The sequence below is a fragment of the Carcharhinus amblyrhynchos genome, chromosome 23 (assembly GCF_965287045.1).
Source record: "Carcharhinus amblyrhynchos chromosome 23, sCarAmb.v2.hapA, whole genome shotgun sequence".
Lineage (NCBI taxonomy): Eukaryota > Metazoa > Chordata > Chondrichthyes > Carcharhiniformes > Carcharhinidae > Carcharhinus > Carcharhinus amblyrhynchos.
The window spans coordinates 3,068,639-3,092,841 of NC_137346.1; the positions used below are offsets into that span (position 1 = coordinate 3,068,639).

At 48.1% G+C, this 24,203-nt stretch overlaps 1 protein-coding gene across 1 annotated transcript in view; it reads right to left on the reverse strand.

Moving 5' to 3' along the window:
• Nucleotides 1-23,870, reverse strand: part of ncbp3 (nuclear cap binding subunit 3) — a 40,782-nt gene extending 16,912 nt beyond the window's left edge. The window contains exons 1-6 of the mRNA XM_080210321.1: nucleotides 23,656-23,870; nucleotides 14,028-14,093; nucleotides 11,944-12,049; nucleotides 5,951-6,076; nucleotides 4,062-4,190; nucleotides 2,450-2,565 (exon numbers count right to left, since the gene is read on the reverse strand). Coding sequence (XP_080066447.1) covers nucleotides 2,450-2,565; nucleotides 4,062-4,190; nucleotides 5,951-6,076; nucleotides 11,944-12,049; nucleotides 14,028-14,093; nucleotides 23,656-23,835 — 723 coding nt within the window. The 5' untranslated portion in view covers nucleotides 23,836-23,870. The remainder of the gene's footprint in view (nucleotides 1-2,449; nucleotides 2,566-4,061; nucleotides 4,191-5,950; nucleotides 6,077-11,943; nucleotides 12,050-14,027; nucleotides 14,094-23,655) is intronic.
• Nucleotides 23,871-24,203: the final 333 nt, after the last annotated feature.

Genomic DNA, 24,203 nt, shown 5'->3' on the forward strand with positions numbered 1-24,203 from the left:
CACCACAAATACAAACTGAACCACCTGGTTTCATCACAGGCACAATGGGGGTAGCCCAGTCACTCTCTGTGACCAGCTCTAACACACTAGTGTTAACAAATCATACTAATTCTTCTTCAACTTTGGGATGAATTGCATATGGCTCTTGCTTTGAGACTTTCTGATTGACTATTAGATTTAATGAGTTTCACTTGAACTCCCTTCATTGAGTCCAGTGTCTCTTCAAATACCCTCTTATATTTATCCAGAAGATGCTGTAGGTCTGTTTTGACATTGACCAATCTACTCCAGTTAAGCTTTATCTTCTCCAACCATGATCTCCCAAATACAGCTGGAAAATTACCAGGGGCCACATGGACAGGCACTCTGCTGTTTGTCCACTCAACTCCACATTGACCATGATGTAACCTTTTAACGACACAATCTCTTCTGTGTATATCTTTAAAATCACATCAGCTGGTTTTAAAGGAAGATGTTTCAGCTTTTGTTGGTGTGTAGTCTCAGGAATTAAAAGTTACAGCAGCACCAGATTCAATCCCCATCCTAACAGACTGTCCACTTAACACTGGAATCACTCAATCTCTGTGATTCACCCTGTATGGATAAAACATTCAGCTGGAGCTCATCATCTTTCTGAACATTCTCTTCTTCACAGTTATAATTCCTCCATGTTGTAAATTCTTTGGGTAGAATGCAACTTGTTCTTTTTGAAGATACTCAGATTCTTCTTCTGAACATTCTTCTCAGGGAAGCTGGTCTAGCCCAACAAGCTTTCACATTGTGACCCATTTTCCCACAATTCTTGCATTGACTATCCTTACTCCAGCATTCACTTGCTGAATGGCCCATTTTGACACATCTGTGACATCCTTGTTGCTGTTTTGAATTACGGGCAGTTTCCGACTTGAGGATCTTCATTCCTGCATCAAACTGTGACTTCTCTTTAGCAACCAGTTCCAGTGACACTGCCATTTCTCCTGCATTCTTTATAGTTAAAGCATGTCCAGTAAGCAACTGTCCTTGGATTGCCTCAGTTTGAAGATCACAAACTAGATGATCTCAAAGAGTATCTTCTAATGATTCACCAAACTCCCGATGTCATGCCAGCCTTTTTAAAGTTGCCATAAACTGAGCAATGCTTTCACCTTCCTCTTGATTCCTTCACTGGAACCTGAACCGATCTGTGATGATCAGTGGTTTGAGGGTAACACTCTTCAAGGATCTTTGTCAAGTCATCTTAAGTTTTGGTTCCAGGTTTTGCTGGATGGACCAAGCTCTGGAGCAAATTAACAGTTTTACTTCCTATGGTGCTGAGAAAAGCTGGTATGAGCAACTCGTTTGCAAATTTATTCACTTTTACAATGTACTGAAGCGCTCTGCATGGGAACTCTCAGTTTCTTCACCGAAAGGCCACGTGGATCCTAACTGACTCGGCATTGCTCTTATAGGCACCAGCCACTCGAGACTGTTCAGTACATATTCTTATATTTACTGTCTTCCCTATACTCCGTTTTTATCCTGGAGACTGTTGACTTGATGTATCTTTCTCACAAATGCCAGCTATACAGCAAGGCACCAAGTCTTCTTCAAATCTGTTGGATACTGCCTGGAATCACACACTTCTCTGATTGGGGAAAAAAAAACACTCAAAACCACACAGAATCTTAGTTGAGTCTTCCTTCAGTGGCACTTAATTTTTAATCCTGTTGTTGCTTCTCCCCAGCCTTCTCATACTCAAAGTGAGGACCAATGATGCTTCTTTCTTCTATTCAGTATTCTTTCTCAATGTTCTTCATCAACCAAAATCCTGACTCGACACCAATTTTCTCTCTCTAATGTCCTAACTCTGTTCAATGATGTGGGCTTTAACAAGAAAAGAATGCGTTTTGCAAACCAGGATTCAAGTAACAACAGACTGATACCAGGAGATGTTCTCTGCATTGCATAGAGTACAAACAAATTAAAGCAGCAGCCTGTGCCAGCACCCTAACGACATCACCATCAAATCATGTGATCAGCTCTTAAAGCAAACCTGCAACCCTTTTAAATTTCCTGTCTTCAGTATATCTGACACACTGGAGACCACATTGAGGGAAAGGGTGTGAATGAGATTGTGTTGATAAGAACTGAAGAATAAGGAACTGGATGAGGACATTCAGCCCCTCGAGCTTAAAAGTTTATTTATTAGTGTCACAAGTAGGCTTACATGAAGTTAGTGAAAATTTAAACTTTCTAAAAAGCTATTCAGCCCCTTGAACCTGTTTCAGCATTAAATAGATCACATTTAGCCTAAATTCTGCTTTCCAATACCTTTCATTGTATACTAAAACATCAAATCAACTTTCCTACAACATTCACATTTTTTGATTCGCTTCTTGCTGAAAAATTTAACCATTTCTGGCTGGAATATACTCACTGATTGATAATTTACTCTCACTCTCAGACGTACCTCACTGTCTGTTGTGGTTGCCTTGCATCCAGCTTCTTCAGAGTCCCTGGGTTCCTTCTCTAACTCCCCCTCTTCTTCCTCTTCATCATCAGCCCTCTCAGGCTCACCGGAACTATCTGCAGCAAAACATTGCAAACTAATTGGCAATAAACGTGCACGGGATTCACTGAGAGCAATTGGCAAGCTGCCAAACATGACGTCAAGTGGACCATACGGATCAGAGTTATATCACACACAGGCTGGGACACCTGGCAGATTCAGCCTCGTTCTCACCAGTGTTTGGCTGAAAGCCAGGTGGATTGGAACATAGAAATGAAATTTAAAGAGAGTGAATTTGAGCTGTGTAACGTTGGGTGAAGTTTTGTCACTGAGGGAAGACAATGAATTAAGAGCATCACATAGGAAGCACATTGCATTCTGAAAGCACATTGCTGGTTTAGAAAGATACCAGTACATTCGACATACCCAGGGAGCAACTGAAAGTACGGTTGCAACATGACCATATATGGAGGTTTCTCAGTGGGGGAATGCTGGTTGTAGCTGTAAACCACACACATCAGGATGCCCCAGTGTTCTACTTCCTGCCCTGTGCTGAGTTTGTTTACCACAGCTGAGGCAAGGCAGGCAACTGACTTCAGCATCCCATGAGAGTCCCTGAGATAAGAAAGGGCGGGGGGGGGAGTAACTAAGCAAGGTTTCTCAACTCTGAATCACAAACCAATGCCCTGGAGGAAAGTGTGAGGTGGGGGGGGATCTCAGGAAGATTAGCAGCGATACCTTTCAGTCAAACGCTCTGCTTTCACTGTTCAGAAAAGATGACACGTAGAGCAACATGCTGAATGATCCTTCTCTTTTGTCACAGAATGAGACAGGCCATTCAGTCCATTGTGTCTGTGCTGGCTCTTTGAAAGAGCTATCCAATTAGCCACACTGCTTTTTTCCCCACGGTCCATTAACGTTTTACTTTCAAATACTTGAGAAGAAATGGTTAAGGACAGAAAAATCAAATTATTGATTTAAAAGAGCAGACGGATTGGGGGTCTTTATTCTAGAAAAGAGGAAGTGACCTGGCAAGAGATCATTAAAAATACATTGGGGTCCCATTGGGTAGCCTTACAGAAAAGAAAGGAGGCGCTTCTTATGCAGCATAAACTCTGGCACAGACCAGTTGGTGTGCTGTCAATACCATGCACTGAAGGGTGAGGTATTATCCCCAGGGATAGCGGCTGCGCAACAGCAGAGTGCTTACAGCAAACAATCTGAAGCAAGGCACAGTGCAGGTCACAATATGATTCAACGGTAAGTGTGATACACACAGCAGCACAAAACTGTCACCGCAGGTTGAGAAGATTGCCACAGGTCATAAGAACATAAGAAATAGGAGCAGGAGTAGGCCATCTAGCCCTTCGAGCCTGCCCCGCCATTCAATAAGATCATGGCTGATCTGTCGTGGCTCAGTTCCACTTTCCCGCCCTCTCCCCATAACCCTTAATCCCCTCTCTTATCAAAAACCCATCAACCCGCGTCTTAAAAATATTTAGCGAGGCAGCCTCCACCACTTCAACGGGCAGAGAATTCCAGAGATTCACCATCAGGAGTATTCTGGAGTTACCTTGCTTCGCAGAGTTGAGTTTGTCTTTGACTGCAGCCTCTGAGGGGGTACGGCTATTCATATCTGCCCCAACACTCAGATTTATCATTGCCCGGGCAGCTGTCACATCATCAAGCCACACCACGTTACCTGGGGAAAGGCCAAACAATGAGATGTTCAGAAACATGGACAAAATGGTATTAACATTAAAATTCTTGCACACACAGCTTTAACCAGTACTAACTCATTGTGCGTGGTTTGACTTTTTATGACGTCAAAACGTCCCACAGCACCGACAAAGTGCTTGTGAAGGACGGTGTAGTGCCATGTTATAAGGTAGGAAATGCAGCAGCCAAAGACATTCAGCACATGGACACAAAGATCACTCTGATAATGACAGGTAATCTCAATCAATTAACTTGAGTGAGGTGATAAATATTTCCCTCAGAACATTGGACTGAACTATTCCAAAATAGCAGCCATGGCATACGTACCACCTGAGAGAGCACGCAGGATTTAACATCTCATCTCAAAGATAGCAGCTCTGACAGCGCGGCGCTCCCTCGGCACTGACCCTCTGACAGCGCGGCGCTCCCTCGGCACTGACCCTCTGACAGCGCGGCGCTCCCTCGGCACTGACCCTCTGACAGCGCGGCACTCCCTCGGCACTGACCCTCTGACAGCGCGGCGCTCCCTCGGCACTGACCCTCTGACAGCGCGGCGCTCCCTCGGCACTGACCCTCTGACAGCGCGGCGCTCCCTCGGCACTGACCCTCTGACAGCGCGGCGCTCCCTCGGCACTGACCCTCTGACAGCGCGGCGCTCCCTCGGCACTGACCCTCTGACAGCGCGGCGCTCCCTCGGCACTGACCCTCTGACAGCGCGGCGCTCCCTCGGCACTGACCCTCTGACAGCACGGCGCTCCCTCGGCACTGACCCTCTGACAGCGCGGCGCTCCCTCGGCACTGACCCTCTGACAGCGCGGCGCTCCCTCGGCACTGCACTGCACTGACATTATTTGCCTGCTTAGAGACCAGAATGACTGTAAAAATCTATTAAAGTTTCAGAACTGAATAGGTGGAGGAGGAACCAGACAGAGGGTTCAGTTATTTGTGGCAACTTTGCCTGTTGTTGAGTTGTGTGCTTGAGGTTCTGCCACATTCCAACCCCATAATGGAGGAAGTGGGTGAATAACCCACTACTCTCTGGTAAATCTGTGGAACTTTTTGCCACAGAAGGCTGTGGAGGCCAGATGATGGAGTATCTTTAAGACAGAGATAGATAGGTTCTTGGTTAACAAGAAGATCAGCGGTTATGGGAAAAAGGCAAGAGAATGGGTAATGAGAAAAATTATCAGCCATGATTGAATGGCGGAGCAGACTCAATAGGCCGAGTGACCTAATTCTGCTCCTATGTCTTATGGTCTCTTTCAATGCAATGTATTTGAATTCCAAATTCCAGGGCTGAATGCTTATTCATGAGCAGCACAGTGAATAGCGCTACAGCCTCTCAGCGCCAGGAACCTGGGTTCAATCCAGGCCTGGTCACTGTCTGTGTGGAGTTTCCCCGTGTCTGCATGGGTTTCCTCTGAGTGCTCTGGTTTGCTCCCACAGTCCAAAGTTGTGCGGGTTAGATTGACTGGTCATAATGAATTGACCCTAGTGTCAGGGGGATTAGATGACTAAATATGTGGGGTTACGGGAATAGCGCCCGGGTGGGATTATGGTCGGTGCAGACTCGATGGGCCAAATGGCCTCCTTCTGCACTGTAGAGATTCTATGGTTGAAAAATGGTTTGGGAAAGGAGCACAGTATGAAAGTCAAAAATAAACAGAGGAAGGTTTGCCAGGTTGAGTTTGAACATCTCATCCTCCAAAGCTGAGAAGCTTGTATCTCCCAAAGCTCACTCACAGGAGGAATCATCAATCCACTCGATACTTGATGGAGGATATTCCTTAAAATAGGCAAAGATCTCTTCTGTGCTCATCTCATCCACCCCGGTCACGTGAAGAGCCTCTAGGCGAACCTTGGGAATGGCTGTAAAACATAGGACAATCTTCAACATGAAGCATCTTGCATTCACACAGTGTGACAATGCTCAAGAAATGTATCTTAATCACGTTTGCTGCAGGGCTTTTTTAAGCAAGCCTGGCAGGTTTGTTTCGAAGCTGTGCTGTCTATAACCAGTATAACTGAAGCAAGATAACTGAAGCAATGTTTATTTTTAATTTGCTCCGATGCAGTGTTCTGGAGTTTTACCATTGTTTTGGAACTGCTGGTGGTGAATGATTGACAGGACAGATAATGCCCGAGGGATAGGTTTTTCCACAGTAAAATCCAGGTTTTTCATTTCATTTTAGTCAGAAGCTGTTTGGACTGCAGACTGAAAGCACTGCTTTTCTCTCTCTCTCTCCTTGGTGTCGAAAATTTTGTTGTCTGTGATTACTAACTAGAAGCTAGATCTAAGCAGTGCCTCTAATTCTCTACCTCGAGGTGTGCTGAAGGTTCCAGGACTGGGAAGACTCAGTTTAATTCAACATCCGAAGGACTAATTCACAGCAGGTGTTAGAAAGCTGCAAAAATCCAGCAGCAGGTGAGTATACTTGCTTTCTGTGCTAAGCCTAGAACGAAGTGTAAATTTGGGGGGGTTGTTTGGTTTGGAACAGTATACTTAGCTGTTACAATTGATACATCATCATGTTTGTAGAGTTATGCTGATTTTTCGTGTTATAGTTTAACTGTGTTCTTAAATAAACTTTAACAAAAGCTTCCTAGTGGGTCACTTGATTTGTACCTGGAGTGAAACATCTCATGCTTACCCGTGCCAAATTTAAAGCGGAAAACCTATGGTCTAGGCTGACTTTATAAAACTGGCCTGGATTATAACAATAGCACCTTTAATGCAGGAAAATATCCCATGGTGTTTTACTGGAGTACAGTTGGATAAAAATCAGATGTTCTGCCACAGAAGCAGATATTAGGACAGATAGCCACCAAAAGTGGTAGAACAGAAATCAGATGTACAAGGAATCACAGTCGGAATAGTGCAGAGATCTCCGATGACTGACAGGCTGGTGGTGATTACAGAAATAGGGAGCGGCAAGACCATGAGGGATGTGAATGGTATACTTGGCTAAAAGAACTTCAAAGACCCATGCAGCTTACTGACAGCAATGAAGCATTTTAAACACTGAATAAACATCCTGGGTTTTCAGTAAATACGGAAGAATTGAACTCTAGAGTGATCTCAACCACTGGTTAAAGGAAGAATTAAATAATGTGTGACATCTGATATGTGACAGACCTGTGAAGCATCACACAGGAAACACACAAAGATTTCATTAACTCTCATTTCTGTGTTAGCTTTATTTTATCTATAGATATCATTCACTGAAGGGAAGATGGTGGTGCAATGGTAATGCCACAGCACTAGTAATCCTGAGACCTAGTTTAATGCCCTGGGTCCATGAGTTCAAATCCCTACACAGCATTAGGGATGGAATTTACATTAAATTAATAAAATCTGGAATTGAAAGCTAGTCTCAGTAAATCAGAAAATTGCTTCAGTGCAGAAGGAGGCCATTCAACTCATTGAGCATGCACCAACTCTCTAACAGAGCATCTTACCAGGCCCACTCCTGCCCTATCCCATTATCCCACACACTTACCCCACTAATCCCCCTAACCTACACAGCTTGAGACATTAAGGGACAATTTAGTATGGCCAATCAATCTAAATGCGCATCTTTGAACATAGAACATAGAACACTACAGCACAAACAGGCCCTTCGGCCCACAAGTTGCACCGATCACATCATCACCTACCAACCTACAGACCTATCTATAACCCTCAATCTCATTAAACCCCATATACTCATCCAGAAGTCTTTTAAAAGACCCCAGCGAGTTCGCCTCCACCACCACTGACGGCAGCCGATTCCATTCACTCACCACCCTCTGAGTGAAAAACTTACCCCTCACATCACTTCTGAACCTCCCTCCCCGCACCTTAAATCTGTGTCCTCTCGTAGCGACCATTTCAAACCGGGGAAATAGCCTCTGAGAGTCCACCCTATCTATTCCTCTCAACATTTTGTAAACTTTTATCAGGTCGCCTCTCAACCTTCGTCTCTCCAGGGAAAAGAGTCCCAGCTCCCTCAACCTAACTTCATAAGGCATGCCTCCCAGTCCAGGCAACATCCTTGTAAATCTCCTCTGCACCCTTTCAATAGCTTCTACATCCTTCCTATAGTGAGGTGACCAGAACTGCGCACAATACTCCAAATGAGGCCTGACAAGGGTCTTATAAAGTTCCAGCATTACCTCCCGACTCCTAAACTCAATCCCTCGATTAATGAAGGCCAGTACACCATACGCCTTCTTGACCACCTCCTCCACCTGCGAGGCCGATTTAAGAGTCCTGTGGACCCGGACCCCAAGATCCTTCTGCTCCTCAACACTACTCAGACTTCTGCCCTTGATAGTGTACTCGTTCATCCCGTTGGTTCTGCCAAAATGGACGACTACACATTTATCCGCGTTGAAGTCCATCTGCCACTTCTCCGCCCAGTCCTGCATCCTATCTATGTCCTGCTGCAACTTTTGCCATCCTTCCAGATCATCCGCAACACCACCGACCTTCGTGTCATCAGCGAACTTACTTACCCATCCCTCCACTTCCTCATCCAGGTCATTTATGAAAATGACAAACAACAAGGGTCCCAGAACAGATCCTTGAGGCACTCCGCTGGTGACTGACCTCCATTCAGAAAAAGCCCTATCCACAACCACTCTCAGCCTTCTGCAGGCAAGCCAGTTCTGGATCCACAAGGCCAAAGGCCCTTGGATCCCATGCCCTCTCACCTTCTCAAGAAGTCTTGCATGGGGGACCTTATCAAACGCCTTGCTGAAGTCCATGTACACTACGTCCACGGCACTTCCTTCGTCAATGTGTTCAGTCACATTATCGAAGAACTCAACTAGGCTTGTAAGGCACGACCTGCCCTTGACAAATCCATGCTGACTATTCCTGATCATGTCAAACCTCTCTGTGGGAGAACTGTGGGAGGAAGCCAGAGCACCCAGGGAAAACCTATGCCAACACAGGGAGAAGGTGCAAAGTCCACACAGAGAGACACCCAAGGCCAGAATTGAACCCGGGTCCCTGGCACTGTGAGCAGCAGTGCTAATCACTGTGCCACCATGATGACCATGAAGCTATCACTGATTGTTGTAAAAACCCATCTTGTTTACCTATGTCCCTTAGAGAATGATATCTGGCATCCTTACCACATCTGGCCTACATGTAACTCCAGACACACAGCAATGTGATTAACACTTAACTGTTGGTTGACATGGCACAGCAAGTCACACAATTCAAGGGCAATTGGGAATGGACAAAGTGAAAAAGGAAAGTTTATTTAGTCGTCACAAGTAGGCTTACATTAACACTACAATGAAGTCACTGTGAAATTCCCCTAATCGCCAGTCTGACACTTGTTCAGATCAATGCACCTAACCAGCACGTCTTTCAGAATGCGGGATGAAACCAGAGGACCTGGAGAAAACCCACGCAGACACGGGGAGAATGTGCAGACTCCACATAGGCAGTGATCCAAGCTGGGAATCGAACCCAGATCCCTGGAGCTATGAGGCAGCAGTGCTAACCACGGTGCCAACCCAATGACTGCTGGCCATGCCAGTGACACCCACATCCCACGAAAGAGAGAAAAAATCCTTTGCTGATAAAGAATTCTCAATCTACCTCGCTTTCCAAGCTGGGGAAGCATTGTTGGATGGAGCTTCGCTAACAGCGAAGGTGACTGGTGCTGCAGGTTGGCATTACCTCAGATTGGAGGGGAAGCTGAGATATAGCTGAACTGGAAAGGTAATGCTGCATTGTGGTTCACCAGTGGAATGTCACAGCTACCTGGGTGAATAATACATACTTTGGGAATGTGTGCAACCTGACTGGCAAGGATGCTTTGCAAATGTTCCAGAGACCTGTCTTTATAACTGATTCCTGGACAGGTGACTCGACAGTCTTTCGTTTACTCAGGCTTTGTCTGACAGAAGTCAATAATTAGAATATTTATACTTTCTAACTCTCAAACACTGGTTATGGTAATCAGAATAGCAAGTTTTGAGCTTTTAAAATGCAATAAAATTTGGTTTTAGGGAAAAAAAATCAAATTAGGTGAAAGAAAGACACTGCCTGTTACTCTACCACTTTCCATTGTAACAAAATTAATAGCTTTATAGTTAAAAACCTACCCATATTTAATACCTAGTTTGTATTCAAATCATTTCCACATACACACACTGAAATTCTGTTAGGGACACAGCCAGACTTCAGCAGACAGAAATTAATTAGATTGTTATAACTGAAACATGAACAAATATTGTCTGTTATATTTGAAGTGGATCACTCCCTCATACTGACTGCATCTCTCTATATACACACAAACTCAGCATTAACCTGCTTTAAAATTTGCCCTATAACTTTTTTTCAAACGATTTTGAAAAGAATTTGAGCACATTTTGCTAGAATCTGAAGATGGATATGAGACTGTGTGTCATGGGTTCATGACAGGAAATGGAGGATTTTGCACATGCTTGTACTGAGTCTCTCGTCTGACAAAAATATTAAGTATACACTTCTTCAGGCAAAAACTAGATAGGCTATTGAATGACAACAGAGGGCAAATTTAACACGCTGTGAAATTTACATTTTTTATATTACATACTTAATAACCTTACTTTGGAGATTAGAACAACTATAACCAGATTTCTATTCATAGATTACAGCTCAGCCTTCAACATCACTATTCCTACAAAATTCATCTCCAAACTGTGTGACCTGGGCCTCGGCTCCTCCCATAGAAAGCATTCTTTCTGGCTGTATCACAGCTTGGTATGGCCTCCTGCTCTGCCCAAGACCGCAAGGAACTACAAAAGTTTGTGAATGTAGCCCAATCCATCATGAAAACCAGCCTCACATCCATTGACTCTGTCTACACTTCCCGCTGCCTCGGCAAAGCAACCAGCATAATTAAGGACCACACACACCCCGGACATTCTCTCTTTCACCTTCTTCCATCAGGAAAAAGATACAATAGTCTGAGGTGACGTACCAACCAACTCAAGAACAGCTTCTTCCTTGCTGCCGTCAGACTTTTGAATGGACCTACCTCGGATTAAGTTGACCTTTCTCTACACCCTCGCTATGACTGTAACACTACATTCTACACTGTCTCATTTCCTTCTCAATGAATGGTATGCTTTGTCTGTATAGTGCGCAAGAAACTTCTCACCGTACGTTAATACATGTTTCAATAATAAATCAAATCAAGATATTTCAGTTTCCATGAAATAAAACGGCATCCATTGTTCTCTGAAGAAGTGTTGTGTATAACTTACCATCTACTTTGCCTTCCACATCAATTCAAGATTGGCTGTTTCCACAAGCACTTTGTAGTAATTTCCCATTGACCCTTCTCTGAGTTTTCAATTCACACATTCTCAAGCTTTTCAATTCTAATTTGCAGCAGTTTTAACTTTCAGACAATCAACACAGCATAAAGGTGAAAAGGTGACAGAAAAAAATTGCCAAAAAGCTAAATGCGTCCAGTGCAGCAAGAATCTATAATCAATAATATTTCAATATTATAGAAGCTACATGATGTTATATCAGTGCACTGTTAGAATTGCTGCCGCTACAGCCTGGGTGACTCATTAACTGGGAAAAGTTAATAAAGTTATGCAACTAGTTAGATGTTAGATTAAATGTGCCACTCGACACAGTGTCCAAACAATGGACAGGGGAGCAAATCGATTTCAAAGACCTTCCAAAATTGTTTTTTTTAAGTCTACAAAGGATTTTCAGAACAAAAACAAATTATCACCTTCTTTCAAGATCTCCTTATCCAGCACCACCTTCCTCTGAGTGAGGTTCACCTCTGCCCGGAAGTGAAATCTCCTTGCTCGCTGTTCCTTCCTTTCCACTGCTTCCTGCATAATGAAATAAACTGATAAATGCCAGGGTGGTGGTGGGGACAGAGGGGAGGGGAGAGACTGGGGAAGAGAGGGGGTGGGGGGTAAAAAGACAGGGGAGGGGGGAAGAGGGTGGAAAAAAAGACAGGGGACAGAAGACGGGGGGGGAGGTGAGAGGAGGGACAGGAGGCCGGGGAAGGGAGGAAGGGGGGAGGAAGGGGGGAGGAAGGGGGAGGAAGGGGGAGGAAGGGGGGAGGAAGGGGGAGGAAGGGGGAGGAAGGGGGGAGGAAGGGGGGAGGAAGGGGGAGGAAGGGGGGAGGAAGGGGGAGGAGGGGGGAGGAAGGGGGGAGGAAGGGGGGAGGAAGGGGGGAGGAAGGGGGGAGGAAGGGGGGAGGAAGGGGGGGAGGGAGGAGGGAGGGGGGGAGGGAGGGGGGGGAGGGAGGAGGGGGGAGGGGGGGGGAGAGAATGAGGGGCGGTGAGGGGCAGTGGAGCAGACTTCTCCTGCCACAACTGTAAAATCTGTCCCCCATCCCATGCTACACAGATTTCAGAGAATCAAAACCAACTTATCCACCCTGATGTGATCAATAGATTAATTTCTTTGTGTTTTTGCTGGTGTTCAATGCAACATTTAGTTTTGTTTGGTTTTGCACAGAAACAAGATACTTCAACCATTGCTGATGCTCTACACCAGCTTCCTCTCACACCTGCTTCATCTCATCCTATCATATCCTTCTGTTCCTTTCTCCCTCATGTTTATCCAGCTTCCCCTTAAACATATCTATAATATCCCTCAGCCCCTCCCTGCGGCACTGAGTTCCATATTCACCCCACTCTCTGGATAAAGTTTCTCTTGAATTCCTCATTACATTTGTTAGTGACTGCCTTACATTAGTTTTGGTCTCAGTACGTGAGAACATTTTCTCTATGCTTACCTTATCAAACCCTTTCAGAATTATGAAGGGCTCTCGGAGGTGACCCTGAAAGCCTTCTCTTTTCCAAAGAAAAATCTCCTCACCCGTTCAATCTTTACTGATAGTTATAACTTCTCCGTTCTGATAACACCTTTGTGAATCCCTTCTACACCTTTCCTGCTCACAGCATTCCAAGATTCCATATCAGTCAGCCTCGTTGTTTTACAATTCTGCTGCTGTGGTAATGAATAGCAGGTACTGGGTAATCTTTAACCACAAATGGTCTAATCAGCACAGTTGCTACTTCTCTGATTTGTGAATCTGTATCTCCGATCCTACTGTTCTTCCACCTCATTTTAATTCCTTTTTTCAAGAGTTAGCTGTCTCCGTCATTCTTGCCACCAAAGTGCACCACCTCACATACCCCACTTACACACCCACTCCGCTTCACTGAAGAAATTCTTTTTGTTTTCTAAGCAGCAGGATGAAATTCCACTGCTTTTAATGGGCAGAGCAACTCCGCCCCATGCAATGAGGTGCTTACCATGGCCCTCACATCATAGCTAGCTACACAGGCTAGGCATCTCACCACAACAAAATGTCTGGAATGAATGGATAGTCCAACTCCTCTGGCAAGGTCTCCTTTGACAGATAAAGTTTATTTATTAGTCACAAATAAGGTTTACATCAACACTGCAATGAAGTTATTGTGAAATTCCCCTCATCGCCACAGTTTGGCGCCTGTTTGGATCAATGCACCCAAACCAGCACGTCTTTCAGACTGTGGGAAGAAACTGGAATAGCCAGAGAAAACACACGCAGACATGGGGAGAACGTGCAAACTCCACACAGACAGTGACCCAAGCCGGAATCAAACCCAGGTCCTGGTGCTATGAGGCAGTCGTGCTAACCACTGTGCCACCCTGTGCTGCCCATAATAATATGGAATTAAACTAGTGTCTTCTGCAGCCAACCTGGGGCTCTTAGATCCCCATATCATTTTCACTTGAACAATGAAATTCTTCCTCCTCAGATTGTTAAACACATCTCAAATCTACAAAAAGGTGGAAGCGATTTTTTACCTTTGAGGTGACATCTATGCCAGTGATGAAAGTACCAGCCTTGTTCTCATAACGCCTGCTGGTGTCCTGTGTGAAAGGAATTGAAAGATAAACGATTAAAAACACCTCTGCGAGATTATTGACCGAGATATTAAAAATCTATATTCTGAAGCAAACTGGCAGTTCCTGAAGGTGCTGACTCTCACTGGGATACAGTTCCTGAAGGTGCTGACTCTCACTGGGATACAGTTCCTGAAGGTGCTGACTCTCACTGGGATACAGTTCCTGAAGGCGCTGACTCTCACTGGGATACAGTTCCTGAAGGTGCTGACTCTCACTGGGATACAGTTCTGAAGGTGCTGACTCTCACTGGGATACAGTTCCTGAAGGTGCTGACTCTCACTGGGATACAGTTCCTGAAGGTGCTGACTCTCACTGGGATACAGTTCCTGAAGGTGCTGACTCTCACTGGGATACAGTTCCTGAAGGTGCTGACTCTCACTGGGATACAGTTCCTGAAGGTGCTGACTCTCACTGGGATACAGTTCCTGAAGGTGCTGACCCTCACTGGGATACAGTTCCTGAAGGCGCTGACTCTCACTGGGATACAGTTCCTGAAGGTGCCGACTCTCACTGGGATACAATTCCTGAAGGTGCCGACTCTCACTGGGATACAGTTCCTGAAGGCGCTGACTCTCACTGGGATACAGTTCCTGAAGGTGCTGACTCTCACTGGGATACAGTTCCTGAAGGTGCTGACCCTCACTGGGATACAGTTCCTGAAGGTGCTGACTCTCACTGGGGGACAGTTCCTGAAGGTGCTGACTCTCACTGGGATACAGTTCCTGAAGGTGCTGACTCTCATTGGGGACAGGGGCTAAAGGTGCTAACTCTCACTAGTCTATGTCTCTCTGTACCTTGTTCATGTTCCCATTCTCCAAACATAAGCCTCGACAATGGGAACTAACGGGTTAATTGACTTTGGGTGTCATCACAGAAGCCCTGCCCACTTTTGTTGCTTTCTAAGTACACAAGGCCATTCAGTCCTTTGTGTATGCTTTATCATTTAAGTAGATGATGGCTAATCTATTCTGCAGTTCTACTTTCCTGCAAAAGCTCAATAACTCTTGATAAATTTACTGTATGTTCTGATCCTATTAATATTTTAAACATCTCAACTCACATTACCCTAAGCCCGCTAACTTCAAAATACAAGCCAAGCTTATGCAAATTGTCCTTCTATTTTAACGCTTTTATTGCTGTCCATGTAGCAGGTGATTCTGGACAATGCTCGTGAGCACAAATCAGTCCCGATGTCCCAGCCGCTCTCATTGCTGCAGTCAGTAACTGAACACCTCCAGTACCCGGGTTCCTGAGCTCCCAGCAGGGGAGTTTAACGTGCTAATCTTGTTCTTCAATTTTGCTTTTCAAATTTAATCTCGTCTGCCATGAGTAGTAACTGGAAAGTACTGTGTGAGCAGGCAAAGTTCTTTGTTCCTATCTGTTAGACCGGGTAAACTTACTCTCAGCTGTGGCGGCTGAGTCGTTAATCATCTTTAATCTGATTACTGTCGTCCCAGTTCAGTCTACTATAAATTCAGTCTTCAGTGTATCAAGAAAGCTGAATGGGAATTTGCTAAGCGGGGAGCAGGAAGACTAATACAATGTTAATATTCATTGTGAAGGAATTGATTACAGGAGTTGGTGGGGTTATGCTTTAGTTGTGGAAGCAGAATCTGTAAATATTTTTAAGGCAGACCTGGATCCTTGATTAACGAGAGGGTGAAAGGTTATCGCGGTAAGCAGGAATGTGGATTTGAGGTTACAATCAGATCAAGCACAATCTTGTTGAATGGTGGAGCAGGCTCGAGAGGCCGAGTGGCCTCCCACTCATTTGTTTGAATGCACCAGCCCTGTAACATGTACCAGTATTCCCCAATCCTTCAACTCCCATTATTTACGTTCCTGGGTAATGAAATTTCTTAATATTCCCAGCAAGATTCACGCTGCCGTGAGTTCCCAGGAAGCTTATGGAAAACACAGGTGGAATGGGAATTCTTCCAAACTTATCACCCTGGAAACAAAGCACAAAATCCAGCCACGCCCTTAACCTACCACCCAGGAGAAAAGGAGCATTACAAACAGTGTGGAATTCTGGAACTATTGGAGAGAGACATCATGGATCAGCCTGGTAACAGCAGGAACAAGAATTGCAACAAGGAATGCAGGATATGATCTGCCCAGCAACAGGTTAAAACCTGCCTCATGACAACATTCAAAGGGGATGATGAGATTTAACCTTCCCCAGTAATGAGATTAACAAGCATCTAGACATAGTCAGGTGTAAATAGCCCAATCATCAGGAAACAGGTCATCTAGACAACAGAGATCAGTGGAGATACACAGATGCTAATGTCGAGAGTCATCGAGTGTGAGACGCAGACAGCCCGAATACACAGAAGGGAGAATTATGGAGGAACCAGGGTATAATTGCCAGCACCAGCAGAAGCAGGCAATGTAATACAAGTTCAAGGTGAGGGGGGCAAGGTTCAACACAGATGTCAGGGGGACATATTTTACACAGAGGGTGGTGGGGGCCTGGAATGCACTGCCAAGCAAGGTGGTTGAGGCGGACACGCTGGGATTGTTTAAAACTTATCTAGATAGCCACATGAACAGACTGGGAATAGAGGGATACAAACGAATGGTCTAGTTGGGCGCATGAGCAGCGCAAGCTTGGAGGGCTGAAGAGCCTGTTCCTGTGCTGTATTGTTCTTTGTTTATGAGGAGAGGCTGAATAAACTAGGCTTGTACTCGTTAGAGTTTAGAAGAATGAGGGGAGATCTCATCGAGACGTATAAGATGATGAATGGGATGGATAGGATAGAGGTGGAGAGACTCTTCCCACTCAGAAAGACAGTAGGACTAGGGGGCACAGCCTCAAGATAAAGGGGGTGCGGTTTATAATGGAGTTGAGGAGGAACTTCTTCACTCAAAGGGTGGTGAATCTCTGGAATTCTCTGCCCGTTGAAGTGGTGGAGGCTACCTCGCTAAATATTTTTAAGACACGGGTTGATGGGTTTTTGATAAGAGAGGGGATTAAGGGTTATGGGGAGAGGGCGGGAATGTGGAACTGAGCCACGACAGATCAGCCATGATCTTATTGAATGGCGGGGCAGGCTCGAAGGGCTAGATGGCCTACTCCTGCTCCTATTTCTTATGTTCTTATGTTTGTTGTTTGTAATATCTCAGAGGCCAGCTTAACATCTCAAAGTCAACAGGCCATTTACATCTGAGAAGTCTTGGAGCCAAGGCAGTGCAGAAACCTTTGTAAAGGCTGTTTGAATAACTTCACTGGACCAATACTTGGTCATCCGCCTCGCATTGAATAAATTGGATTTGCTTGAAAGATTTATTTAATATGGATGTTATTTGGGAACGGGAAGTCTTAATGAGTTCAGGGATTGCAATACACTCTAGAACAAGGCGTAATTTCCATATAATCTGTGTATGTTTAGTAGTTAATTTCTTTAATTGTCTTAGAATGTTATAGTCCCACTCCTGTATATTTGTCTTTAATTTAGTAAATAGTCTTTAGTGATCATTACATGGCTTCTGGCTGGGGTTTCTCCTGACTCCTCACACCATTCCAAAAACAAAACTTTACACCATCACAAACCGGTGTTTCAAGTCGAGATATCTTCGCAGATAACATCCATGCAATCTGTGACAAAAATACCATCTTTCAGATAAGATGCTCACCCTAGGCCCTGTCCAGAGATTACTTCAATTACAAAAATCACTCAACTTCGCTGGCTATGAAATGCTTTGGGACATGCTGAGATTGTGAAAGATGCGATAGAAATACAGGTCTTTCACTTCTATAAAAAAGAAGCCATTCTGTTTTCCACCCACTTTCTCAGGAGTTTGCTGTGATTGGTGGCAAGGTTACGAGCTGAGTCCTTGGAACCACAAAGCACCCTTCAAAAATGTAGGTCTGCATGTACAACTTGCATTTATATAGCACCTTTATGAAGTGAAATGTTCCAAAGCTCTTCACAGCAGAATGGTCTGACACCAAGCCATGTAAGGAGATGTTGGGCTAGGTGATGAAAGCTTTGTCAATGAGACAGGTTTTAAGACAAATCCTAAAGGTGGAGAGAAAGGCGGAGAGGTTTAGGGAGAGAATTCCAGAGCTTATGGCTCAGGCAGCTGAAGACACGGCACCAATATTAAAACCAAGGATGCTCAAGAGGACAGAATTAGCAGAGAGTAGTGATCACAGCTGTAGGGTTTGTTGGAGATTAGGGAAGGGCAAATCCATGGAGGGATTTGAAAAAAGTAGGAGAAATTTAAATCTGAGTGACTGTCAGACCAGCATCCAGCATGAATCAACAAGTACAAGGGCAAACAGGTAGGTGCTGCAGTTTAGTTTATTTCTTAGTGTCACAAGTAAGGCTTACATTAGCACTGCAATTAAGTTACTGTGAAAATCCCCTAGTCGCCACACTCCAATGCCTGTTTGGGTACACTGAGGGAGAATTTAGCATGGCCAACGCACCCAACCAGCTTGTCTTTCGGACTGTGGGAGGAATTAGAAGCACTCAGAGGAAACCCATGCAGACATGGGGGGGGAACGTGTAGACTCCAGGCAGACAGTGACCCAAGCGAGGAATCAAAACCGGGTTCCTGCTGCTCTGAGGAAGCAGTGCTAACCACTGTGCCACCGTGCCGCCCCAAATCAGAACAAAGAGCTTAGACTGAGCTGCGTTCAGAGGCTGGATAACATTGTACAAGGAATTCTCTTGAGCCAGACCTTCAGTTGATGCAGGGGGACAGACAGCAGGATGTCTGCAGTTTGCAAACAGCTGCTGTAGAAGTTGGGAGATGGGACTGTGGACTTAGTCTGCAGTATATTATACACTGCTGGCTCGATCCAGTACATGACGTGGAGATGCCGGCATTGGACTGGGGTAAACACAGTAAGAAGTTTCACAACACCAGGTTAAAGTTCAACAAGTTTATTTGATAGTAAACCCACAAGCTTTCGGAACACTGTTCCTTCATCAGGTGAGTGGAGAATTCTGTTCAGAAACAGGGCATATAAACCTGACGAAGGAACAGCATTCCGAAAGCTTGTGGGTTTACTATCAAATAAACTGTTGGACTTTAACCTGATGTTGTGAGACTTCTTACTATCCAGTACACTCAAGGAAACAGACGGGGGTGGGGGGGGGGGGGGGGAAGCTGCTACAATGCCTCAATCAGTGAGCAATATTGCAATCCAATTGGATAAAAGACCTCATGCATATGTTACATTTTATAGAAATTATTTCCTCTGGTGGGGGATTCCATAACAAGAACTTTCAAAATGAAAGGTCATTTTGACTTGGAAAGATTCACTGTTTTTCTCTCTCCACAGACACAGTCTACCTGCTGAATATTTCCAACATTTATTTAGGTTTGTGTCATAAAACTAGAGCCTGGCTATTATGGAGTGAAATCAGAAACCTGGAACTCTCACTGCTCCACCTCTCTCTTTCCCACAGACAGCGGGTACTGGGGCTCAGATGGAATTTTCAGACGGGTGGATTATTGAGCTCGGGCGGTACAGGGAAATTAAACAAAGATGGGGAAAGAAGATCAAGCTCCAGCTCAACCAATGATATAACAGAGTAACTGAGCTGCTGATTGGCTGACTGCTCTTCCTGTGCACTGGGGCCACTCTGATTGGATTACACCATAAAGGGAGTTTGAGGAGAGCATCTGCCTCATGACTGCAAAAAAAAAACACATCATTCACCAACTGTCAATGCTCAACGGTGATCAAAACATTTCCATAAGTACAGCAGAGGAATGCCAGCCATTCAGCCCATCATTGCTGGGCCAGTCTCTTTCAAATGCATTTTCACATGCTATCTCTCAGTGGGAAGTGCTCATCATTTGATGAGACAACCTAGTCACGAGGAGCTTCCTGAATCTTACATGTCGGTTTCAGCATTATTTGTGAGGTTTAAGTCACATTGGTGAGTTAGGAGGAAGCACAGGAATACAAGAAAACAGGAAGGAGCTTTACCGAAAAGTTTCCTTTTGGCCAAACTTGCTTCCCCTTGCTTATGTTCTTGCATTGGAAACACTTGGGCTGTGGCAGGACAAATGGAATTTGGAGTTCAGATCATTCACAAATATAAAAACAGGTATTTACGTAAGCGCTGCTGGATAAGACAAAGATCCATCTCAGAGTCATACAGTATAATAGAAGTCATTCAGCCCATCTACCATCATGATGACAATAAGAATTATGGAGCTAACTACTCACAACAATCAACAACTTTTATTTGCATTATCATAAAATCCCTACAGTGCAGAAGGAGGCCATTTAGCTCATTGAGCCGACAGCAATAACAATCCTATCCAGGCCCTATTCCTGCTAATCCTCCTAGCACTAAGGGGCAATTTAGCATGGCCACGCAACCTAACTCTTTGGAGTGTGGGAGGAAGGCTACACAGACACAGGGAGAATGTATAAGCTCCAGTCATCCAAGGCCAGGATCAAACCCAGGTCCCTGGTGCTGTGAGGCAGCAGTGCTAATACTGTAACACCTATTTTTTTAAACTCAACCACTTACTGAATTGCTGGAAACCAGTAAACTGTAGGGGTTCAGTGAAATGTCCCAAGGGGCATCACAAAACAAAGTGTGACAACCAGCCGCAGAAAGAAATAGCGCAGGTGACCAAAATCTTGCTCAAAGGAGGAAATTTTAAGGAGTGTTTTACAGGATGAAAGTGAAGTGGAGAGCTTTAGGAATGCAATTCCACAGATAGTGTCCCGGGAAGGTAAAGGTGCAGCCATAATTGTGAACTGATTAAAATCAGAATGGACTGAGAGCAGAACTGGATTAGTACAGACAATTCGGAGGGTTGAGGGGCTGGAGGAGATTAAAAAGGTAAAGTCTCCTTAGTTCCTGATGAACACAGGCTGTGACTAGTGATGATTTAACCTGAGGATCACCACATCTCAAGCAAGGGGATTGACAAGTGGGGACCTCAATGAATAACCTCATTTGGTACGGGAATTGAACCTGCGCTGTTGACGCTGCTCTGCATCACAAACCAGCTATCCAGCTAACTGATGCTGCCTGAATATCTTTGTCCCAGTTCACAGTATAAACTTCCCTGCTCTTCTTCAAATCAGCGGTCACGGATCTTATACATCCGTCAACATTGCAGCACTCCCCCGGCACCGACCCTCTGACAGTGCCGCGCTCCACCGGCACCGACCCTCTGACAGTGCCGCGCTCCCCCGGCACCGACCCTCTGACAGTGCCGCGCTCCCCCGGCACCGACCCTCTGACAGTGCCGCTCTCCCCTGGCACCGACCCTCTGACAGTGCCGCGCTCCCCCGGCACCGACCCTCTGACAGTGCCGCGCTCCCCCGGCACCGACCCTCTGACAGTGCCGCGCTCCCCCGGCACCGACCCTCTGACAGTGCCGCGATCCACCGGCACCGACCCTCTGACAGTGCCGCGCTCCACCGGCACCGACCCTCTGACAGTGCCGCGCTCCCCCGGCACCGACCCTCTGACAGTGCCGCGCTCCCCCGGCACCGACCCTCTGACAGTGCCGCGCTCCCCCGGCACCGACCCTCTGACAGTGCGGCGCTCCCCCGGCACCGACCCTCTGACAGTGCCGCGCTCCCCCGGCACCGACCCTCTGACAGTGCCGCGCTCCCCCGGCACCGACCCTCTGACAGTGCCGCGCTCCCCCGGCACCGACCCTCTGACAGTGCCGCGCTCCCCCGGCACCGACCCTCTGACAGTGCGGCGCTCCCTCGGCACCGACCCTCTGACAGTGCGGCGCTCCCTCGGCACCGACCCTCTGACAGTGCGGCGCTCCCCCGGCACCGACCCTCTGACAGTGCCGCGCTCCCCCGGCACCGACCCTCTGACAGTGCCGCGCTCCCCCGGCACCGACCCTCTGACAGTGCGGCGCTCCCTCGGCACCGACCCTCTGACAGTGCCGCGCTCCCCCGGCACCGACCCTCTGACAGTGCCGCGCTCCCCCGGCACCGACCCTCTGACAGTGCCGCGCTCCCCCGGCACCGACCCTCTGACAGTGCCGCGCTCCCCCGGCACCGACCCTCTGACAGTGCCGCGCTCCCCCGGCACCGACCCTCTGACAGTGCCGCGCTCCCCCGGCACCGACCCTCTGACAGTGCCGCGCTCCCCCGGCACCGACCCTCTGACAGTGCCGCGCTCCCCCGGCACCGACCCTCTGACAGTGCCGCGCTCCCCCGGCACCGACCCTCTGACAGTGCCGCGCTCCCCCGGCACCGACCCTCTGACAGTGCCGCGCTCCCCCGGCACCGACCCTCTGACAGTGCCGCGCTCCCCCGGCACCGACCCTCTGACAGTGCCGCGCTCCCCCGGCACCGACCCTCTGACAGTGCCGCGCTCCCCCGGCACCGACCCTCTGACAGTGCCGCGCTCCCCCGGCACCGACCCTCTGACAGTGCCGCGCTCCCCCGGCACCGACCCTCTGACAGTGCCGCGCTCCCCCGGCACCGACCCTCTGACAGTGCCGCGCTCCCCCGGCACCGACCCTCTGACAGTGCCGCGCTCCCCCGGCACCGACCCTCTGACAGTGCCGCGCTCCCCCGGCACCGACCCTCTGACAGTGCGGCGCTCCCTCGGCACCGACCCTCTGACAGTGCCGCGCTCCCCCGGCACCGACCCTCTGACAGTGCGGCGCTCCCCCGGCACCGACCCTCTGACAGTGCGGCGCTCCCCCGGCACCGACCCTCTGACAGTGCGGCGCTCCCCCGGCACCGACCCTCTGACAGTGCCGCGCTCCCCCGGCACCGACCCTCTGACAGTGCCGCGCTCCCCCGGCACCGACCCTCTGACAGTGCCGCGCTCCCCCGGCACCGACCCTCTGACAGTGCCGCGCTCCCCCGGCACCGACCCTCTGACAGTGCCGCGCTCCCCCGGCACCGACCCTCTGACAGTGCCGCGCTCCCCCGGCACCGACCCTCTGACAGTGCCGCGCTCCCTCGGCACTGACCCTCTGACAGTGCCGCGCTCCCCCGGCACCGATCCTCTGACAGTGCCGCGCTCCCCCGGCACCGACCCTCTGACAGTGCCGCGCTCCCCCGGCACCGACCCTCTGACAGTGCCGCGCTCCCCCGGCACCGACCCTCTGACAGTGCCGCGCTCCCTCAGTACTGACCCTCTGACAGTGCGGCACTCCCTCAGTACTGACCCTCTGACAGTGCGGCACTCCCTCAGCACTGACCCTCTGACAGTGCGGCACTCCCTCAGCACTGACCCTCTGACAGTGCGGCACTCCCTCAGCACTGACCCTCTGACAGTGCGGCACTCCCTCAGCACTGACCCTCTGACAGTGCGGCACTCCCTCAGCACTGACCCTCCGACAGTGCGGCACTCCCTCAGCACTGACCCTCTGACAGAGCGGCGCTCCCTCAGTACTGACCCTCTGACAGTGCGGCGCTCCCTCAGTAGCCCCTCCCCCTGGGTTCTGGTGTTAACCCCGGGCGGTTTTCCCTCCCGCCGCTGGCTCTGGGCCTCAGGCTGTAGCCGGCACTAGGCCCGGCCGAAGCCTCGGCCTTTCCCCGCCGCCGCCTCCTCACCGGGAGCAGGTCCTTGAGCGACCTCCGCACTGAGACCGAGTGGAGCTTCTCGGGCTCGATCTCTCCCTCCTCCACCTCCATGGGCTCCTCGTCCTCCCGCTCGGACTCGGAGCCGGGGAGCGGCTGCTGGGCCTCGGCGCCAGGCTCCAAGCAGAGCCGCAGGCCCCGCACCGCCGCCATTGCTGCCAAGAAGAAGCACCAGGAGGCAAGAGCAGCCCCGCTGCCCGCCGGAGCCGCGGCCGGAGGACCATCCAGCGCTAACGAGTGTGAGCGGATACAGGAGGGAACCCAGCACGCACAGACTCTCGGCGGAAACCTGCCCCCGCCACCTGCTGGCCCGGAGAGTCACTTCAGCCACACAGCAGAACATTGACAGAGCCATTCTGCACTCAGTGAGCAAGTCCCCTCCCTGACTGCTCCAACACTCTCCAATCTTCCACCCTTCAACTGATCCAAAATCCTGCTGCCTGACCATGTTCTAACTTACACCAAGTCTCATTCACTCATTACCTCCTGGTCACTGACCTACATCCATTCCAAATCTGGCA